The following is a 20,009-nucleotide window of genomic DNA, read 5'->3' as shown; positions in this document are numbered from 1 at the left end:
TGCATCAAGGCAGATGAATAAGTGTGAGAAAGAGAGTACCAAGGGTGAAAGGTGTATCTCTTTCTTTATTTATGTATTTGTTTCCTCAATGCAGAAAATGAGGAAGGGCGCCCAACGGCATTTTTTAGATTTTTATTTATTTATTTATTCATTTTAGAGGGCGACCAGCACCCTCCAGAAGGTGGCGCCCTAGGCCACCGCCTATATGGCCTATGCCATGAGAAAGTTTGTGACCCGGCAGCCATGTTGAGATCAGTTGAAGAAATACCAAGCACCGCCCACCAGCCGGAGCAAAACATTCTCATTTCTCAGCAAAACAGTACACTACAAGATGTTTCTGAAAACATTTTATGCGAGAAATAGGCATTATAGTAACAGAATATTGATTCATATTTAATCAGCGCTGCCTAAGTTGACCGTTTGTTCGCAGTTCCTGAGTGGTTGACAGCTGCCTCTGTTGCATGAACAGCCAATAGGAACGCTCTCTCAATGAAATGACCTGTGATTGGCCAAGTCTCCCGTCATGGGAAAGATATTCTAAAGTCTGAAAACAGAGCCATGAGGAGGTGCAGAAGTCTAGTTTTCTCTCAGAACACATGAATTACAATATGCTGAAAGGTTATTAAGGTTATAATTTTTGCCCAATGATGCCAAAAAACATTCTGCCTACTGCAGGTTTAACCCTAACCCTGATACATTTGCACACCCTAACGTGAGGTAGCTGAAGCATATTCTAAGCAACCTTGCTTGTTTCGGTGTCCCTACTAAAGAGTAAACCACATAAGTGTTTTGTCTGGTAATAGCAATGAGCTGCAGCTTTGCCACAGGCACGCAGAGTATCAAATAGCCTGCTTTAAAAACCTCCTTGTTTTAATATGTGGCAAGCTTTAACAATCCTATTGTAATTAATCTAGGTTAGGGGAAATCCAGGTTCAGATGTGTGCCAGAGTGTATGTGTAATGTGTGTGTGTGGGTGTGAGAGAGAGAGAGAATGTGAGTAACCTGTCATCTCCTGCTGAGACAGATCACATTTGATATTAGTTAAGCCTTGAGAGGAAAGAATGTGTGTGTGCGTGTTGTGTTTGTGGGTGTGTAACGCTAATGTTATTGGGAATGAAAAGGAGGAAAATGCCTGGAAGAATTGAAATCAAATTGTTAAAAGGACTGTCATAGCATATAATATCTAATTGAATACACAGATATGATTAATCACAGAAGCCCTTAAAGTGGCTATACGGTAATAACATCTTTCAGCTGGTAACAGTACGCTCTAGTTTTTAACACACCGTCCATTTGACATGATTAAACACAGGATAGCTGCATGAGCTCCAACTTAATTAAGTCCATACTAAGTGACAAGGACCATCCTGTAGAGAAAACATGAAACTATTTTTGACTTCTGTTATTTCTCCGCTGAATGCTTCTCAAGTCAATTTTCCGTATCTGATGTCATAACTAATGGGAACATTAAGATCTGGATAACATAACAATACCCATGTGTAAAATAATGACACGAAGAAACCAGCGAGGGAAACTTTTAGACTTTTATTGCTCCGAAAAAGAAAATGGAAATTGGCACTAGACCAGAAATAAGAAACGCTGTGGAAGAGGAAACCAAGACAACTGAAAAACTACATCACTCCAAACTTCAATAAGCTCCTCTGAAAGTCTATCCAGCTCCTCTGTCAGGTTTTTTACAATAACAATCCATAAAAGCCAGACAGAAACATGACTTTCTCAGTCATGAGAAAAAATAAGGTCTTCTCGTGTAACGACAAGAGACGGTTGCAGTATTCCTTTTAAGGGACATGGCGGTAAAACAAACAATGAATCAAGAGCCGTTTCGCCTCCTCTTCAAAAGGAAGAAAAAAAAGCCTCAGAGAGTTCAAGAGGCTCTGTGGGATTTTTTGTTATTTTTCCTCTGAACAAAAGTGCTGGCAGGGAAAGCGGTGAAACTACATTTCATACAGCTGGTCTGGCACCAGGCCCCAGGCCAAGAAAGGAAATGTACTATTAAATGTGACTTATTGGAAAGACAGAGAGCGGAGGGGTTGTGAAAGAGCAGGAGGGAGGGAAGGAGAGCAAAAGGAAAAAGAAACAGAGGGAGTGAAAGAGGGGATAATGACATGTTAATGAAGAGCAAAAATGATTTGGGATAAAGGAGCGAAGAATCCTCGAAAACGGAGATAAAAACACGCAATATTTTTTACTTTAAAAATAGCAGCAGCGGTATTTGATTACAAATAGAGAAGTGGTTCTCAGGCTTTCTATAAATAGGTATTATCACACAGAAAAGGCAGGTATTAAATGTTTCACTGTTATAAAACTGTGGATTTCTTCAGGCTTGTAAATGTGTGTTCATCAGCTGTCCTGTTAGTGATCAAAAGGCTAGAAAAGTGGTATATATATATACAGTATATACAGTATACCAGGCTGCACTGTCGGCTATCACAATGATCTGTGGGAAAGAGACGGCTGCCTTGGCCTGGGTCAGCTTTATGGAATGTCAATATGGAGTGGGGGGTGGGGTGTCACAGGCCCGGATAATGTAAGAGCTGAGCCCGGGAAATTACTGGAGCCTTAAATAGTTCCAAATGGAAAGGCTGAGACGCTGTGTTGGCAAAGAAACCAAAAATCAGTGTCAGGAAGTCCCCTACATCACAATGATTTGCTTTGTTACACTTGTTAATTATAAGATGATTTACCAAAAATGTAGCCCATAAAAGCAGTTCTTTCTATAAGTAGGACTTTATATTCCAAGACATACATCTTTTACAGTCTTATGTACATTTTAAGGCTGTCAAAGTTAACGCAATAACTTGTTAACGCAAGTCTGTTTTCAACGCCACTAATTTCTTTAATGCATTAACACAACTTGCAATTTGTACCTCAGTTGTAAACCTAAAGTGAAGATACTGGTAACATATAAAACTATAAAACCTAAGGAATCCATTGGTACCAACCATGTCATACTAGTTTGTGAAGGAGGCTAAATTACACTTCAAAATTACGCTAAATTTTGGTGAGGAAAAACTGTCATGGCCATTTTCAAAGAGGTCCCCTGACCTCTGACCTCTAGATATGTGAATGAAAATGGGTTCTATGGGTACCCACGAGTCTCCCCTTTACAGACATGCCCACTTTATGATAATCACATGCAGTTTAGGGCAAGTCATAGTCAAGTCAGCACACTGACACACTGACAGCTGTTGTTGCCTGTTGGGCTGCAGTTTGCCATGTTATGATTTGAGCATATTATTTATGCTAAATGCAGTACCTGTGAGGGTTTTTGGTCGATATTTGTCATTGTGTTGTGTTGTTAATTGATTTCCAATAATAAATATATACATATATTTGCATAAAGCAGCATATTTGTCCAATCCCATGTTGATAAGAGTATTAAATACTTGACAAATCTCCCTTTAAGTTTCATTTTGAACAGATAAAAAAATGTGCGATTAATTTGTGATTAATCACGATTAACTATGGACAATCATGCAATTAATTGCAATTAAATATTTTAATCGACTGACAGCCCTAATAAAAATAATCAATCATCACTTATGACCCACTAGAAGTGTGTTGGTGTCTACAGAGACCCTGCAGCCCTCTGCTTGGATTTTCTCTTTTGTTCTTATTTTGCTGTGTTCGGGATGTTTTTGGGCATCAGCATGGAGCCTCTGTGCCACAAATCTCCCTTTAAGGTACATTTTGAAATGATGATAAATGTGCGATTGATTTGCGTTAGATCTCGATTAACTATGAGCAATCATGCGATTAATCGTGATTAAATATTTTAATCGATTGACAGCTCTAGTAAATTTACACAAATGGCTGAATAAGCAAATAAGATTCAATCTAGAGGGCACTCACTCCATTTTTTTCTATTATTAACTCTCTGATAAAAAAGAAGTGTAAAATCACAATAGAGCACCTCAATGTGAACTTGAGTCATTTTAAGCAGTGTATATATAACTTAGTCATGATCATGTAATATAGCACTCATAATACAATACCACTTATATAAGTAGCAATTTCCTCCAAGGAAGGGGAAGGGTTGAGCTTGGCAGCCTCTGCATTAACTGACAGAGAGCCAGCTGGACTTCATCATTACAGCCACTAGGGGGCGTGTGCTACACTCACAGATTCCAGGAAGGAATTTCATTAAGGCAGGAGAGGCAACATTTTTATGAGGTCAATAAATACTTAACTTCCTCTCATGCCAATTTATCACCCGGCTTTTGTTTAAGCAGCCGTTTTCCATGTTGATAACAAGCAAGTATGCAGTGAGGAGATTAAACACTGAATAGGCACAGATAGAAGATGTAATTACATTAAAAAAATATTGCTTCATAGCCCATTTATTATATATATATATAATACATTATATCTGTGTGAGCTTTCTTAAGATCAATAACAGCACAACACCAAACCACAACTGTCAACTAAGCACGTCTGTGCCTTTGAAAGAATGGATTGCACACAAAGCACCTCCCCCCCGAAAAACACAACTTGGCAAAAACAAGGTGACTTTACCAGCAATGTGCTGCTCTCATCTCAGTTTTGTGTTACAGGAACAAGCAGAGTGCTAGAATCCAAGAAATGCCTAAGTCACCAAATAAATGGGGGGAAAAAGCCTGCGGGCTGTTCCATTTCAACAATTTCCCTCCCATCCGTGCTGAAATTAATTTTAACTGGTGTTGTGTTAAGATCACAAGAGCTGCTTCATGCGTTTAAAAAAAAAAAAGAAACTATTTAAAGAGCTGGTGCTGGTGGACAAGCCCCCTGGGGGGCTGTAGAAAGATTCGGAGGAAAGAAAATGACTTACTTTTACAAGCCTGCGAGGAAAAGAGAATAAAATAAAAACAGATAAAATCAAATCTTTATCGGATCTAAATGCAGTGATTAAGCATCATCGACGGCGATGAGGAAACAATAAGTGCTGTAGAGAAAGGGAGAGACAAGACGCCGGCGGAGGGATAAACAGACATTGTAGCTGGTCCCTCTGCTTTGGATTCATGCCTCAAAGCCCTTCTTTTGTCTCGAAGCCAAACCACTTGAGGTGACCCTCATTCATGCAGTTAAAACAGGAGGGCAGCACAGGAATGTATGAAAAACTTAAGTCCTTTGTCAAGTCTGAAAATACCAGATTTAAAATGACCTCTACTGTTCCCCCGGGGTTTGCTCTCATTAGCTGCTGCTGCTGCTGCAGCTCATGGTAAATGTTCGCCATAGCAGGTGTGAGCCAAGACTGCTAACTGTTTAAAATAAATGTGCGCCATTCTGCATAAAGACACACTCAAGTATTTAATACCCTAAAATATACAGCATATGCTCCCTCTTGCTGCCCTACAGTGGACTGAAGTCTCTGCAAGAATGTCATTAATTTAATTTGCTACAGTGAACTAGTTATTAATCTCAGTAGACTTGAATAGATTCTCATACAGTCGATTGGCTGTCACACGTCAGTGCTGTAATTTGTGGTTTCTCATTGCCACTAGGGGAAGAAACCTTGGACCTTTTGATTAAATTCCACGCATAAAGAAATCATCCAATATTGTGATTTGTTAGATCGCTGCAAAAAAAAAGAAAAAAAGAGAGAGAGTTTTTATCACCGAATGCTCAATGAAGCATTTTGTCTTCTGGAAACCATCTCTCGCTCTCAGAGGTTAAAATAGCTGCCTGCTATTTCAGTGTAAAGAACATGCAGCTCTTTGGCTGCATTCCCACTGAATGTGAAGTCCACATTCAGGAGCGGAGTCGTGCATATGCAAAGAATTTGGCCACGCTGGCCGGGATGTGGACAACATGTTGAGACATTGTTTATGGTGTTACAGAATGCTGACAGAAAACATGTTCTCATATTGCAACTTCTCTGCCTGTTTGTTCTCACCTACATTATCTCTAAATATTGAATCGTGTTTGCTTGTTCATTCTAATCTGTCATTGTTTCGGTCTTTCTCTCTCTCTCTGCTTCTCTTGGAATATAAGGTAGTGTTTACATTATGATTTCGATATGATACCCTGTTTAAATATGTTGATACCGATATTGAAATGATACCACGGCAAAAGTCTTAAACATCAGGAAAAGTAATGGAATAATAGATGACAGAACATGGAGCTTGAAATATATATTTTTTTAACAATTCAAATGTTAAATGTTTTAATTAAAAAAATTTAATGGTATGCAGAAATCTGATGTCCCCTAAACTTGAATTTATGTGATTACTTTATATTTGCATTTATTTTTTGTATTTATATTTGAACTATATACATTTCATCTCTATTCTTATTTCTATTTTTCTTATAAATGATCTATATTTATATATATGTTTTTTTTATTAGGGCTGTCAAAGTTAACGCGATAATGTGTAAATGCTAATACTGTACATTTTAACGGCACTAATTTCTTTAACGCAACTTGCGATTTTTAGGTTGCAGCAGGCTTAGTTTTAAAGCTAGAGTGAAGATACTGGTATCATATGAAACTGGACCTACGGAATTAGTACCAACCATGTTATATTACCTTGTCGCGATGAGGCTAAATAACTCTCCAAACTTGTGCTTAATATTTGCGAGGAAAACCTGGCATTTTCAAAGGGGTCCCTTGACCTCTGACCTCTAGATATGTGACTGAAATATTTAATTTAATTATTTATGATAATCACATGCAGTTTGGGGCAAGTCATAGTCAAGTCAGCACACTGACACAAAGACAGCTGTTGTTGCCTGTTGGACTGCAGTTTGTCATGTTATGATTTGAGCATATTGTTTTATGCTAAATGCAGTACCTGTGAGGGTTTCTGGACAATATTTGTCATTGTTTTGTGTTGTTAATTGATTTCCAATAATAAATATATACATACATTTGCATAAAGAAAGCATATTCACCCACTCCCATGTTGATAAGAGTATTAAATACTTGAAAAATCTCCCTTTAAGGTACATTTTGAACAGATAAAAAAATGTGTGATTAATTTGCGATTAATCGTGATTAACTATTTTAATTGATTGACAGCCCTAATTTGTATACTAAAATGGAACACCAGTAATTTCCCCCCCAGGGGATAAAGTATTCAATAAAGTATTTCTGATTCTGACACCACTCATTAAACAGTGTTTAATAAGGCTTTGTTTTCTTTGGTAAAACAGCGCCCCCGCCAGTACATCAATAACTGTTCTGGCGGATAGTGGTACTGCAGCATTTAACCACTTGTTACCAACCTTGTCACCAACCTCCTAAGACACATAAAGGCTTCAAAATTCACGAGTGTGGTATTTATTGATGTATTTTATGTCGTAGAACAAAACATTAAAATCTCTTCAGCTTGTGTTAACCACAGACCTTATTTCAGGCACCTAACTAAAAACTAATTTAAAAAAATCCATTGACATCCAGACGAGGGAACCAGAAGTGCTAAAATGCTAACTCATTTACGGGTTTTAGGATTCATTCCTGTAGCACTTGGTGCCTTCAAATGAAACTCGTTCATATGGCCTCTTCTCGTGAACACGGTAAACACCACCCCATCTGAAGGCATCACCTCTATTGCAAGACTTTGCTAGTATCGGTATGCCTTGCTACATTGATAAAAAGCAGGGAGGTGATACTCACTCCCCCCCCACCATCTCCTCTTAATGTAATCCCTCTGCTTTACAACTAGAGACCGGCGTAATTGAAATCTGTGTTTGAGCTTCAGCATTAGACAAGGCGAGCTAAAGTGTAATGCGCCACATTTGATGCATCTGCAACACAGCAAGGACAACGCAGAGAGATGCTGACGAGTGCAAGATACTGAGCGTCTAGCAGAATCAAATTTAAACTACACATCTCCTGTCCATTTTCCCTTCCCCAGACCTGAACTCTATTATAATTCTCAGTGTGAGGACATGGCTCAAGGTTTCCTCATAATTATGTGCAACACATGTATTTTTATAGCTGGAGAGCAGCTTTAGTGAATGCCGAGGAACATCGATACCAGGAGGAATGAATAACGGCTGAATCAATAAAACATCTAGTCGACTAAAATTGGAGCGGGCGTGCATCTGTCTTAAAAAGAAACACATATCTGCATTTGAGCCGGGGAATATTTCACAGGCCTCAGACTTCAGCACATCTGGCAAACATCTAATACTTTAAAGATGAAATGATCTAATCCAAAACTCCTCATCTGCGCTCTCTCCGCTATTGCCCAAAACCTAAGAGTTTTTAAATAGCAAATTATTCTAAATTGCTTCTCTGTTGCCATGGATACCCCCCCTCCCCTTCCAATACCCCCAATACCAACCCCGTTGTGCAATTACATTAGAGTGCCAAGGCATGGTGAGGTATTAAAAATCAGTAACAGGCAGCAATGAACAGAGATAGTGAAATGTGATGTTTCTGTAACAAGAGATCACGTAGGAAACCAGGAAGATTAAATATGTAGGAGCTGTTAAAAGGCGCTGACCTGTATAATGAAAGAAACAGCATGAAGTGCAAGGCAGGGAGTGGGAGAGAGAGAGAGGGGGGGCACACAGAGAAAATGGCACAGCACAGAAGCAAAAGGCAGTCTATTTCAAGGTTATTGATGCCATCTTTTTCATGACCTCATTTTTAATTCAGAGCGCTGGGCCCTGACAGCTAATCTCGGGAAACGGTTTAAATAAATATCATTAAAGCTTCCCCGTAGCTGCAGCCGCAGACCATGGCTTGGACATCTCTGCATTGATTTTTCCCCCCGTGCGCTAATGAACGGCGCCCGGCGACTAAAAAACAGTAACTTTGGAAATTACAATTAGCTGAGGTTATCTCCTGTTCAATTCCCCGCCATGTAACTCCATTACTACCAGTGATTACCACCTGCTCCTGGACAGCATAAATATAGTGATTATGCCCCTGGCTCCATCGTTCACAATAACATCTCCTAGGAAACCATTTCATATGATTTTACCATTAGGGCTGTAAAGGGATAATGTGTGTAATTTAAAATGTGAGCTGAATGCTTGTGGATTTTCACAGTCTTTAACCCAAATAATGCCAAGAATATCCACTTCATTTGAGGCAATTATGCCCCTGAAATATTGTTTCCTTTCTCCCTACTAGCGTGATATTTCCTGCCCTACTGTACTTTGGCCCGCTGAGACAAATCAGAAGTGATCCTTCTGAGAGGAGAGGAAAACGTAAGTGCTGTTCCAGTTTGTACATTCTTCCCTGTGAATTATATTTCTGTAGCACATTGACTAATGATTAAAGGTGGAAACAAAGACGCCTCTGGGGAACAAACACACACTTCAGCGAGCCCACAAACAGCCTCATTCATCATGCGGAGAGAATGGCCGTGTTTGCTGAGTTAATACAATGAAGCTAATTGCCCTCCAAGCAGCCCAAACACCAAGGCTCAGCTAAAATTATTCCCCTGAATGGAAACTTGCTCAGCTTCAGCTGATCTCTCTCTCTCTCTCTCTCTCTCTCTCTCTCTCTCTGTCTCATGCCCCATCACCTCCACCCCTCCCTCTCACACCTTCTCTCTCTGTCAGCCTGATATTCACTGCAGTGTGTGGATATTATTGCTTCGTATTGATTCAGCATTATTTTCTCTCAGCTGCTTCTCGGTGGCTGGTGAAGGAAAGGCCAGCGCAGCAGCAGTCACACCTCAGCGCCTCCCGCACGGTTTCGTCCTACACCGCCTGTCTTCCTACCGCCCTGTTATATTTACACCTTTTAAACTGACCGGCAATTTAGCTTTTCACATCTGGCTTCAAAGCCATTTCTTGGCAGAGACACATCAAAACAACAAGGATCAAAGACATATTCAGACTTTTGGAATAAAATGATATTTGGCCGGCATCATCTCTGACACTAGGTATTAAAAAGTTATTATTTGCTATTATTAATAGAGATGTTCCTATATCTGAACTTGTGGTATTGACTAGTTATTACTAAGGTTGTCAATCGATTAAACTATTTAATCGCCATTAATCGCATGATTGTCCATAGTTAATCGTGATTAATCACAAATTAATCGCACATTTTTATTTGTCAAGTATTTAATACTCTTATTAACATGGGAGTGGGCAAATATGCTGCTTTATGCAAATGTATGTATATATTTATTATTAGAAATCAATTAACAACACATAACAATTAAAAATATTGTCCAGAAACCCTCACAGGTACTGCATTTAGCATAAAACAATATGCTCAAATCATAACATGGCAAACTGCAGCCCAACAAGCAACAACAGCTGTCAGTGTGTCAGTGTGCTGACTTGACTGTCTTGCCCCAAACTGCATGTGATTATCATAAAGTGGGCGTGTCTGTAAAGGGGACCATAGAATACCCATAGAACCCATTTTCATTTGCATATCTTAAGGTCAAAGGTCAAGAGACCCCTTTGAAAATGACCATGCCAAAATTTAGCGTAAGTTTGGAGAGTTATTTAGCCTTTAGCCAGTATGACATGGTTGGTACCAATGAATTTCTTAGGTTTTCTAGTTTCATAGGACACCAGTATCTTCACTCTAGCTTTAAAACTGAGCCACTACAACCTAGAAATCGCAAGTTGTGTTAATGCGTTAAAGAAACTAGTGGCGTTAAAACTAAAACGTTAACTGTTATTATTGCTTCAACTTTAACAGCCCTAGCTATTATTATTATTATTATTATCATTATGATTATTGTTGCTATTATTATGATGCTGATGATGATAATTATTATTATTATTATTATTATTATTAATAATAATAATAATAATAATAATAAACAGCTTGTTGGATTTTTCACTGTGAAATATTGCCGACGAAGAAGAATTGATTTCGATAAACAATTTTTTGATTTCTTTCTAGGTTAATAAAAGATAGTCTCTATATTATATAGAGAGGCGAAGTCCCGCCCCTTCTGGTGGACCACAATGGGAACTAATTTCAGAGAAATAAGTACGGTAGTCAACGACGAGAGACAAATATTTCTTGGATCCTGTTTAAATTGCTCCATGAATCACACATATGATGTTTGTCAATTTAAAACAGAATTTTGCAAGTCAAGGAAGTCTCAGTTTATCGTAGCATCATTTAGTTTTGTGTGAAACCGCTCAGTGAACTACATCTCTCGTCTCGCACAATATACGTCACCAACATTAGCCAGCTAGCTAACTTAGCTATGTTCCACGCACAAGTGACACGTTTTCTTACCTGATGTGTTCTATCCAGCGACTCCTGGTCTTTTTATCAGCCGGGAAGCGAAAGAACGAGTGAGACCCGTTGCTGGTGTGACTAAATCCCGATACGAAACACACAGGCATCGTAGCAGTCTTCTACTTCAAAAGTTTTACAACGAACTGCGACTTTCTTGACTTCAAAATTATATTTTAAATTGACAAACATCATATGTGTGATTCATGGCGCAATTCAAACGGGATCAAAGACATATTTTGTCTCCCTCCGTTGACTATCGTTCATATTTTTTCCCGAAATAATATCCCACGGTTGTCCACTGGATGGGGCAGGATTTTGCCTCTCTATAGACTGGCGTACTCGCCGATACCCGATCCCGAATTTTGGGCGGTATCGGACGCATTTCCGATTCAACGCCAACTCTACAACAACTGTAATTACTGTATCAGTATAAATAAGGAACTCCGCCTTTAACACAGATCCCTGTTTGAGGCAGTGAGGAAGAACTAGGAACGCAGCGTAAACACTGAAAGCACCCTGAGCCCAACTTTTAAACACACATCATCAACTTGTGTACGAATACGACACACTGAACAATACACCCTCACACCTATGGTTTCACAAATTTCCTGGAAAAGCCTCTCCTGCCTGTGCTTGCAAATTCGCTTACAGCGTGCAATCTTGACACAATATGAAGCTGCCCGGCTCCCTCGTATGGTACTGCTGGCATATTGCTGTATTACTGACAGGTGTGTGTGCGTGTGAGCGTGTGTGTGTGTGTGTGTGTGCCTGAGCTGTGCTGATGCATGAACCAGCAGCAGCCGGAGGGACGTGGAGAGGGTCGCCGGCCCGGAGGAATGACCTGCCTCATGAGCGACTGGTTATCTCTTGTTGGGAAGATCGTATTTGGCATTTGTTTAACCTTGGGAAAGTGGGCGTGTGTGCGCGTTTGTGTATGTGTGTGTTTGTGTGCGGAGTGTGTGCAAGCAGCCCTGCATAATACCCTCACAGCTCCCTCAGGATCATATTCATATGCTTGCTTTGGTTTGGTAATACCATCTGAGTGATTATAATGTGGATGTTGAAAATGCTGCAGTATCTGACTGAATGATTAGATGAATACATTAAACTGCTGTTTTATCCTGCAGCTCTGTGTGCTGGCGATGCATATATACAGCGGAGAGGGTGGTTACTGTATATATGTGCATCCATGTAGGTCACTTAATAATTCAAAACGATGCAGTCATTTTGAGCTTTTAAATCCTCTTTAGCCTGCTTGTAGAGCAACATGGGTGGAGTTTACTGCATAATTGGTTCCATAGTGCCACACAACTAATCAATTAATCCTGAGAAAAGAACTGAATCTCATCTCATCATGAATTGATTTAGGTCCATAAGGAAAGCATTTTTTTAATCCTATTAGAACTGCATGCCCCAACAGTGAGAGATTATTCTTCACATATGTGTAAGTGCATTGACTTCCCCTTGAATAAGATCAATTTTTTGTCTTGTGGTGTCCTGATGTTATGAATAAAGCACTGTGAAATCATATTTGATGCAGCTGTGAGGGAGTTCACTCACCTCGGGCGATGCAAACCGCTCCATGTGTGTATGCATAATGTGTCGCATGTAGCTGCCGAACATGATAACTCACCTCTCGTAGTGTCTCCGCGTACACGTGGCGGCACTTGTGCTGCTGGGGTTCCCGCCCAATTCATCATATACGTGCTTCCACTGTCTGCGGACCGTGATCTGGGAGAGATGGACGAGAGGACAAAGTGATAAGACAAAGAAAGGGAGACAAAAGGATGACAATGAGATGAATATAAAGCCAGGGAAATTGAAAGAATATGAGAGGAAGGAAGAATAAAAAAAGAGAGAAAAACACAAGTGGTTGACATCATTTTGAGGTCTTGGGGAGTTTGTGAGTCATGATGTTCCAGTTATTGAATCCTCAACACTCAATTTTCTAACATAATAAGCTCTGTTAACATCATGCAGTCAGTTGTTCCTGCTATAACCCCTTATCCCCTAACAGATGACGGGCTACAACACAAAACACAAAACCCCAAGCTGCCACATAGCTAACAAAGCCCCGACATGAAACGTGAGATAATCAGCTGCAGATACGAGGGTTTTAAAAGGATACGAGTCCCAATTATATGAGCTGTATCCTGTTTATGGTCTGGTCGGGGCTGTCTGTTTGGATGACATTAAACCAGCGAGCTAATGAAGAAACCGACATGAGCAATGCACTTGACGACTCAACATCAAACATTGACTTCACTTTGGAAACACGTTGCACATGAATAGTGAATGAATAAACGGCAGGTGGGGCTGCCAAGTTAAATGCCTCTCTGCCTCATACGTGCTCGTTCCTTTGGTTGTGTATGTGCGTGCGTGCAGCATGTGTGGGTATATACTGCATTTCACTTCATCTCCAGCATGGGAAAAAATGAGCGATTTGACCAATTTCCTTCTGACCAGTTTCAGAGCAGAGGAACATGTGTTTTCCACTCCAAGGGGGTTTTGAAACAACGGCATCATTTTTTTGCTAAATGTGGCTCTGAGCAAGACTTTCTTCTTGGGAAAATAGTGACTGACCTCAAGGGGCAAAAGGAGGGCAGAGAAAGAAAAGACAAGGAAGGAAGAAGGGAGGTAGCGAGAGAGGAGGAGATAATAGAGAAAAAGAGAGCAGAAGAAGGGAAACAGAGAGAAGGGGCGGAGTGGGGGGGGAAAGAAGAAAGAAGGGAGGGACTTAGACGGAAGAGAAGGAATATATCACCACATATGTGAATACTTACCAGCTCATATCCTCCTAGTTTCTGAGCAGCTTGAAACATAGTCCAAAGGTTGACTGTGGGAGACAGAAGACAAACAAGGCAGTCAGGAACTGAGCTGAAACACATGACGTCACATAGAGTCATTACACCAGAGACAGATAAATACAGTGCTGGAGGAAGTGTTTAGAGCCTTTAGTTAAAGCTAGGGTCGGTAATGTTGAGAAACTATAGTAACGAGTATGCTAGATTTAAAACAATTATCAAACCCAAAAACCCAGCCCAGTGTTGACACCTCTCTTCCTCTAGCACTAGCTCCAAAAGTCACGAAATCTAGTGAGAGAGTCGCCAAGTCGGCAACACTGACAGCTCCCTCTTACAGGCCTCCCTCCAAAGCCACGCACCCAAAATGATCATGATGAACGTAAATAAGCGCACGGTCAGAGTGTGCACAGGCAACATAACGTTTTGTTCTACGATAAAATACATGAGTAAATATCCCACACTTTTGAAGCCTTTACATGTCTTAAAAAAGGCGGTTGCTAACAGGTGGCTAAATGAGAAGACTAAACGTCATCACGCCAACTCGTCCGCCTTTACAGCCTCGTTGTTTATGCTCGCGGTCATGCGAGCATAAACAAGCGAGTTTTTACTTCTGGCGATTGCATTTACTCTTTAAAAATCATAAAAGTGGTGTTCATTTGTCAAGATTATCTTGCTGAACAAAACATGACAATATCATAAACGTTTGGTTGTCACAGAACTTATTTTCTACAATAATCCAAAACCCAATGGAACAATCCCGTTGGCTTTTTATCGAGGGAGACCCAGGGCGATGCTAACTTCGTGGTTGGCCTACAAAAAGACGTCATCCCTGGAGCACTTTATCACAGTTCTACACAGATACCGGATTTTTCTTTTTTTTGTCAGAGCATTTGATTCATTGATTGCCGTCGGGATGTTAATGAGAAGTTCAACAAATATAACAAAAAAATGTTTTTGAAGAACGCTTCCAACACTAGCTTTGAGTAAAAGCATAAAAATAGCAAAATGTAAAAAGTAAGTCCTTAAAGTTAAAGTCCTTCATTTACTGGAAGTATTACTACCAAAATACACTCAAAGTACTAGTCATTATGCAGATTGAACCCTTTCAGAGGATGAACAACCAGTGCGGTAGTGACTGTGGTGTGTACAAAAATAAACAAAAACAACACACAAAATGTAAAGTACAAAAATGATATGTCATTAGTGCAACTATATGTAGAATGTGGAGTAATAAGTACAATATTTCCTTTTGAAATGTAGTTAAGTAGAAGTATGATACATACTTATATCATACTGAAATATTTAAATACAGTACTTGAGTATTGTAGACAGACAGACAGACAGACAGACAGACAGACAGACAGACAGACAGACAGATAGATAGATAGATAGATAGATAGATAGATAGATAGATAGATAGATAGATAGATAGATAGATAGATAGATGGAAATGAAAACAGCTTTTTATCAATTTCACACAAAGCAACGCTGCACTCCAGCTGAAAGGATGCAGATGAATATTGAGTACTCGTGTAATCAGCGCTATGTGATAAAATACAGAATCTGCTCCATCCTGACAAAGAGATTTGTTAACCCTCGGCCGCAGCCTGCAGGTATGAATGAAAACCATTACAAGCATCAAACGCTTGGCAATATGCTCAAACTTCTGTTTGAACTAATGCAAATTCATTTGCATTGATTTCCCCATGCAAATACCCCGTGACAGGCCATATCGAAATACAAACCTTGTGTAACGTTCTCCTAAAAATAGCCACGTAAGCTTTCAGAAAGGCTTCAAATGGCTGTCTATCTTTGAAAGAAAAATGTTTCCCACAAACAAAAGAAGCACAAGTTCATTGGGGGACTTTTTTTTTGTGCCAATGACATTTGTATTTGCTTTCTGTAACATCATTGTTTAACATTTTTATATGAAGGCCTATAAATAAGAAAAGGAGGCCTCGCCTGGGGAGAAATCCATCAAAATTCAATCTGTGCGTACACAAAGCCTTGCATTTGTCAAAATGACATTTTCCTATCTCCGCATTTGACAGCATTGATTTTTTCCTTCCCTCCTCTCTGCTACCGTTGTCAATGCACGGGTGGAATAACAAAGGGAGCTGGGTAGGTTTTTCTGTTTGAACTGAGCACTCCGGCGTATTGTGCTTTCCGACTGTAGAAACAGAAAGACGGTCTATTTAACGAGCTTGTTATGCATCGACTGTAATTACTACAATAGCACGCGGGACTGGGAGGGGACAGAACAGATAAAGGAAATGAGAGAACATGCCTTTTCTTAGATGTCTTGTCATTAGCAATTTCTTTTCTTAATTCCCCTCTATTTGGCAGGGGCAATTATCACTGAGATAAGGATGACAAAACAGGAACACAATGCAGCCTCAATGACACACCGATGGCATGGCAATTAGACAACAAGGCTGGAAGAGGGAGACAAATTGGAACTGATGTTCACAATCACATGCTGATGCCCGAGCACTGAGGCACACATGAGGAATAGTGTCACACACACACACACTCTAGTTAATCTTGCAGATCAAGGGCATTCAGAATATACAATGTAACCACATTATTCAACCTAGATCCACTCTGTCTCTCATTTCTTTCAGCACCTCTACTGCACCCCATACAACTTCAATGGCAGCAGCTGTAGAGCAAAGTCAATATTAACCAAGTGATAAAAAATAGAAGGACAGCAGCTCGCATGAATAAACTGCTGCACAAAACTGTTTTCCTTTCCAACCGTACTGCTCCTCAAACTGTTTCCTGTCATTTCCTGTGATTCAGGTGCTATAGTGTGATTCAGCCGTTATGAATAGGTTTACTGAAGTAATTTAGAGCCACACTTCCCTTTTTCTTTTTATAAGAATACTAAGTCTGGGACTGTTGAATGAAGCCATCCTGAGTGTAAAAATGTGTTACAACGGAAAGGATTGGTCGACTCGATATAGTCAAATAATCTCCGCCAATTTTTTATAATCCATTAATCATTTCAGGAATTATTCAAGCAGAAATAGTGAAAAATACCAAAATAATTTGACTGAATATCTTTGGGTTTTGAGTAGGGCTGTCAATTGATTAAAATATTTAATTGCAATTTATCGCATGATTGTCCATAGTTAATCGCGTTATCTTCACTCTAGCTTTAACACTGAGCCCGCTACAACCTACAAATCACAAGTTGAGTTAATGCGTTAAAGAAATTAGTGGCATTGCGAATTTTCGTTAACGTGTTATTATCACGTTAACTTTGACAGCCCTAATCGTAAAATGTATTACAGTGGAAACAATTAGTTGACTCGATATAGTTTAATAACCTGCAACACTTTTTATAATCAATTAATCATTTCAGTAATTTTTTTTAAGCAGAAATAGTGAAATATTACTGAATATCTCTGGATTTTGAACTGCTGGTCGGACAAAACAAGACATTTGAACATGTCACCTTGCACCTTGGGCATTTTTTCACTCTTTTTGACATTTCATAGGCAGTGTTCGAAATTAACCAGACAAGAGGACTGGTAGATGAAAAAATCCACCGGCCAAGCATATTTTTTATCTCCCCAAATAAAGTATGCAGCAAAATTATTTTAATATATTGATCAACAATTAATCAATTAAAGTCTGAATACTACTCAAGAAGTCTTGATCTCAAAATAATTCTACTTAAGTATTTGCTATTGAATGTACTTAATGATTGATTACATGACTGATTGATCACATGACTACTTTGGTACATACATTTACCCGCCAGTGTGCCGGATAGCCAATGCAGGTGCTGATTTCGGACAATTTGAAAGAGAAATTTCTATAATAATTGTTAATTGCAGCCCTAGATGTTGATAATAGGATAATCATTTATGTCTGTTTTCAAGCAAAAAATGGCAAAAATGATCTGGTTCCAGCCTCTCAAATATAACGATTTGAGCGGCGACAGCTGTGGCCGGAGGCATCATGTTTTCGGGTTGTCCTTCAGTCCGTCCGGACCATTCTCATGAACGTGATATCTCAAGAACGCCTGGATAGAATATCTTCAAATTTGGCACAAACATCCACCTAAACTCAAGAATTAACTGTTTATAATTTGGTGGTCAAAGGTCACTGTGACCTCACAAAACACGTTTTTGGCCCTAACTCAAGAATTCATATGCTAATTAGGCCAATTTCACACAAACGTCTAACAGGATAAAATGATGAAGTGATGTCATTTTGGACAGACGTGGATGTAAACAGCAACTTGACTGTTTGTCGGAGGCATACAACCACAACTCTAGTTTCCTTTTTTATAATAGTAAACTGAATATTATGATTATTACAGGCGTGGAGTCTCAGATCAGCACCTTTGCTCTAAAATGTTTTATGCATACGAACCCTGGAGTGAAATATAAATTCAGCATGAGAGCGAAGCAGGCAAACAAGAGGGAACTGTGTTAAACCAGCAAAATTAATATTACTGCGTTTAAAATATGTTACGAGCCACTCGGGGTAAAGGCAGATTGACTGAATTTTGGGGCTTTATATGTCTCTGCTGGGCTGTAAAGAGTCACAATTCCCTTCTTAAAAAAAAGAGAAATCAGGTGAGAACCCACAGCAGGAGATGAAGAGGAATATAGTCCATGTTCGGATTCAGATAGGGTTTTTTTTTTTTGGAGGTGAATCAAATGGATATTCAAGTGGCGCAGCCAACAAAGCATGGCTAAGTCTGGTAAATCATTCAACCATCTGTTGCTTTGTTAAAACTCCAGAGAACTTCATAAAAAGATTATTACTCAAACGCAACTAAAATAACATAATTTCAATTTCCATTACAGGAAAGCGAGCTCTTTGATCTTTTAATGCATTTGTAGCCAGTTTAAAGGGAAGAATATGAAAACGGCGCCTGATTACATCTAAGGGTTTGTTGTATTAATTATGATGTGTTTTCCTTTTTTTTCCCTCCTCTTTACATGTGCTGATGTGTGCTCGCTGCCAAGGACGAAGTTTAAACAGCATGATTTCACCATTTAATGAGGGCCTTGCTTATGATGTGTCTGCTTTTGAGATTCAAAGCATGTACTGTATGTAAAACAGTTGGCGCGTGGACTTTATTCTGAGCTCGAACCGAGAAAATGCCAACTAAAAGTAAAGCACGTTGGGTATGTAATTCTCTCCCCGTCTCTCTCAACGTCTCCCTCTCTCTATCTCCCTCAACCACAATGACCTATTTAAGCAACAACATGTCGGCAGTCAAGATGACAGGATTGTCAAAATACCGCGGTGAGGTTAGCAGAGTCGAGGCGACCACAGCTTACCTTCATGTAACAGTTTAGAGTAATGGCTTTTACTGCGCTATAAACTGTCACTGTTCCATTCAATAGACGTCTCTCTCCCTCTCCTGCTTCTTGTTAATTTGCTGATGTTGTCGCGCCGCGCTCTGATGTGAGTGGCTACGTCTTTCTTGGCTCGTTTGACACGAATGCAAATGTGATTTCCTTCCTTAAATGAAGCCTGAGAAAGAAGTGCATTTGAAAACCACAGTTTGAGGCGAGAGCCGGCGTTCCCATGTGTCTCGCGTCGAGATGAAACACATAAAGCAAACACAAACACCGAGAACGGTTTCAAGAGACCAGAGCGCGCCCCTTTATGATGTTTATGTGCACGTTTTTTCCTCTCCATCCCGTGCACGCCGAGTGCAAGCTAAGCATCCGACCTATATTGGAAAATCTTTCATCTTGGGCAGACATGTTCCGCATACAATGTGTTGTTCTTTTTTAACATTGTTAGAGGACGTTCTTGGCCTTCACAGGAAACCCCTTTGACAACTGTGAGAAGATATTCTCTCCTTATATAAAAGCAAGCCAAAATGGGCTCTGACAGGAACCCTCCAGAGTCTTTTACTAACCACAGATGTGAGTTTTCTCAACATAGACAATTATTCTTTTAGTTTATTATTACCGCAGATTGAATGTGTGCTTTTTATACGGTTTAACAGCAGTGTAATTTAGAGATTTGGGGCGTAATGCCTGCAGCAGTTG

At 39.7% G+C, this 20,009-nt stretch overlaps 1 protein-coding gene across 1 annotated transcript in view; it reads right to left on the bottom strand.

Moving 5' to 3' along the window:
• Nucleotides 1-20,009, bottom strand: part of arid5b (AT-rich interaction domain 5B) — a 100,233-nt gene that overhangs the window by 4,970 nt on the left and 75,254 nt on the right. The window contains exons 7-8 of the mRNA XM_037781696.1: nucleotides 13,960-14,012; nucleotides 12,810-12,907 (exon numbers count right to left, since the gene is read on the bottom strand). Of these exons, the coding sequence (XP_037637624.1) occupies nucleotides 12,810-12,907; nucleotides 13,960-14,012 (151 nt within the window). The remainder of the gene's footprint in view (nucleotides 1-12,809; nucleotides 12,908-13,959; nucleotides 14,013-20,009) is intronic.

The sequence above is a fragment of the Sebastes umbrosus genome, chromosome 10 (assembly GCF_015220745.1).
Source record: "Sebastes umbrosus isolate fSebUmb1 chromosome 10, fSebUmb1.pri, whole genome shotgun sequence".
Lineage (NCBI taxonomy): Eukaryota > Metazoa > Chordata > Actinopteri > Perciformes > Sebastidae > Sebastes > Sebastes umbrosus.
Note: the sequence above shows the minus strand (reverse complement) of the source record. Positions and strands in the feature narration are given on the sequence as shown.